At 37.7% G+C, this 3,226-nt stretch overlaps 1 protein-coding gene across 1 annotated transcript in view; it reads right to left on the bottom strand.

The window, feature by feature from the left end:
* Positions 1-1,679: 1,679 nt before the first annotated feature.
* aff1 (AF4/FMR2 family, member 1) overlaps positions 1,680-3,226 on the bottom strand; it is a 20,060-nt gene continuing 18,513 nt past the window's right edge. The window contains 1 exon segment of the mRNA XM_079257141.1: positions 1,680-2,013. Coding sequence (XP_079113267.1) covers positions 1,892-2,013 — 122 coding nt within the window. The 3' untranslated portion in view covers positions 1,680-1,891.

The following is a 3,226-nucleotide window of genomic DNA, read 5'->3' as shown; positions in this document are numbered from 1 at the left end:
TGGTTTGCTGCTTAATAGAATTGTGGGAAAGCAGCAAAAACTTAAAAAGGGACAATAGTATAGTTTTACTTCAGCAAAACTGACGACTGCATACTCACTGAAACCAGCAAACGCGACCGACGTCATTCCCAACAGACACACAGGAACGTCACACCATTTCTTCTTCTTCTCTTTTGCAAGCTCCTCCCAGGGGGACACATCTTTGATTAAAGGAGGCGCTGATTGGAAGCCTCTGTATGTTAAGTTTCTGTAAAGTGTCCTCCTCCTTTCAGACTATAAAGAGAACCTTGAATGAAAGTGTTTGGAGGGGAATAAACAAACCTAAACGTTTTAAAGGTCAGCTTACTAAGAACCTTTATCTCAGGAAGACGACACTGACCCTTGCTTACACCTGGAATTAACGCGCGACCAGCAACATGGATGTTAAGGCAAAATGTGAATGCATGCAGGCTCTCAGACTTCAGCCAGATGTAAACAGTCTGCATTTAATGTCCTGTCTCTTACTTTTATCTTAAACACAATTTAAAAAAAAAAAAAAAAAAAAAAAAAAAAAAAATTTGGTGGGATAGTGGCAGGATTTGTGCAAATTTTAATGTTTGCTCCCAAACAGATAATAAATTAACACCAAATGACAACAAATGAGGACCTGTAGATGTACAAAGCAAAACTCTTGCACCGTTATGGTCGTTATATATGGTTTTTATAAGAGAAAACTGACCAACCTGACTGAATGTTGAGCTCTGAGCATTTTATTTCTGTCACTTTTAAAGGAATCCCTCCAATACGATCTCTTCACAGCCGACAGGGAAGATCAGTTACTGGGATTTAATTCTTTATCAGTATAGTTTTTTTTTTTTTTAAAAAAGGGTGGGAACAAGTGCAATTTTTTCACTAAGATGGCAAGCAAAAAGAAAATTGTTTGCGTTGGTCTGACAAACCAAACATCCAAAAACATCCTTAATGAAATCACACCCACCAGCTCTTCAACATTTTCCACTTAAGGTTAAGATGTCAAAAAATAAAAGAGCCAAAATGAATGAAACTGCAGCAACACGTTGTAGACAATAGTGTGTCCATCGTTCGTGTGTGGATACACCTGCCCTGAATTAAACCTTTCCTCTTTTATTTCATGTCTGTTTATATGCAGATTACCATTTAAATGTGTCTTAAATCCCTATGATGTTAAGAACAGTGTGTCACAAAACTATTACTTATCGCTTGTTATTATTGCACACAAAAAACTGAAAATACAAACTAAGATCCAGATTAGCTAAAATTAATAAATTAAAGGCTGAGTTAATATTACAATGTGGCACTTTTGCAACAAACTTAAATATGTTTTGAATTAGATTATTCCCTAGAAATAAGTACATTATCAGTAGAAACGTACAGATAGAGGAATTCATAGCCATGGTCAAAGCAATGTTTAAGACTGGAACAGGAAAACAAGTTTTTATAAGAAATGAAGTAAAATCAATAACAAGAATCGCCATGATGAGTCTGGTTATGATTCAAGTGCCTCGTTTTCCTGATTATCGCCTAATCAGAGGTCAAAATACTAACAAAAGTTGAGACAATATTAATAAATAAGATCTGTATCAGGACTTCAACAACAAGCATTTGACTACTAGAACACTACCTACCCCCCCACCTCCAACCCCAGCCCACCCCAATGGCACTTTTGGTAATTTTTGCTCTGTTTTCTCCTGTTTGATTTCAATTTGCTCCTGAATAAAGCCTTGATTTTTAAACGTTTTCATGACATTAACTCAAAGCAACTGGGAGAGGGTTTTTGAAGAGCTGGGAAGCTTGAGGAACCGTTCAGACCAGTCTCAGGCTGATGCTGAAGTGATGGAAAGACGGGGTAAGGCAGTTGTCATTGTGTCCAGCATCACACCTTTTGGCTGTCCAACCTCAGCCAGTGGACACCTTGTCTTGTATAGCGGACCATTGAGCTCATACTGGAAGTCAGGCTGAGTGGGCCCATCACAGCGTCCAGCTCTTTCAACATACCTGCACACAGAATTATGAAAAGCTAATTAATGTTTTAAATCCGGCTTTTTTTTTTTTTTTTGGTATATAAACAATGTCAATGGATCCATCAACTAAACCTTTGGAAAAATGACAGGCTTCATTAATTCCTATTAAAATGTTCACAAGTTCAGCAAGGAGGGGAGGGGTTGTTATATTGTTTATATGCTTAATGATCAAATTATTACTTAATTTTTAAAAAGAGTAAATCCAGATCACCTGTCTGAATGTGTGTTTAAGTGACAGGTAAAATATTCTCGGCAAATTAATGAATGCTGTGGATTACATTAGAAGGGGATAATATAGACAGCCAGTCTCATCTGACAGAGCCCACACCCCCCAACCTAAAACTGCAACACCACAGATGAAGGAGATCCCAACTCCAAGACACTCTACTAGAAAAATCCACCGAAGCAGCAGCGATGATTTCCCTTTGAAAATAAACTAGTTCTGCTCAACTAACTGTTGACTAGTTTATGACAGATTTATAACTATTCTGGTTGTCAACGCCAACAGGTGGTATTGTTGCTGTATATACAAGTAATTTAGCAAGTTAAATCACTGTTATTTCACTCCGTTGTGGGCGTCACCATAACAACACGTTAATTAACTGATTCAGATCAGCAGGCTTTTGAGAGGTGAATGAGAGAAACATGCTGTTGCTTGGCAACAGTTGTTTAGTATACAAACTACATCGAGGCCAACACAAGAAAGTTCCTATATTTCAGGATATTTAGTGAGCTTTGAAGAAAAAAACAAATGTTTGTTATAAAATGTTTGCTGTGCGGGACCATGGTGTAACTGGATTAAATAACCCTGACTCGTGCATTACACTCCACATCATGGTATTATAGACTTTGCATCATGCATTAAAACCGTGCAATACACAGCTCTTTGTTGTTTAATGCTTACTACACACACTTTACCAAGCATGAAATAAATCTACCAGCAGGGTAAAAGTTTGTACTGGAGTAAAATATCTTGCATCTCCCATCTTGAAAGGGACCATTGGTAAACCCAGTTAGCCAACCAACAATACATCAACATCCTACCAAACAATAAGTATTTATAGCACTCTGGAAGTCAAGGGGTTTATATATTATATATATATGTGTGTGTGTGTGTGTGTGTGTGTGTGTGTGTGTGTGTGTGTGTGTGTGTGTGTGTGTGTGTGTGTGTGTGTGTGTGTGTGTGT

The sequence above is a fragment of the Telmatherina bonti genome (assembly GCF_933228915.1).
Source record: "Telmatherina bonti genome assembly, chromosome: 17".
Classification (NCBI taxonomy): domain Eukaryota; kingdom Metazoa; phylum Chordata; class Actinopteri; order Atheriniformes; family Telmatherinidae; genus Telmatherina; species Telmatherina bonti.
This window is presented reverse-complemented; position numbering and strand designations above follow the sequence as displayed.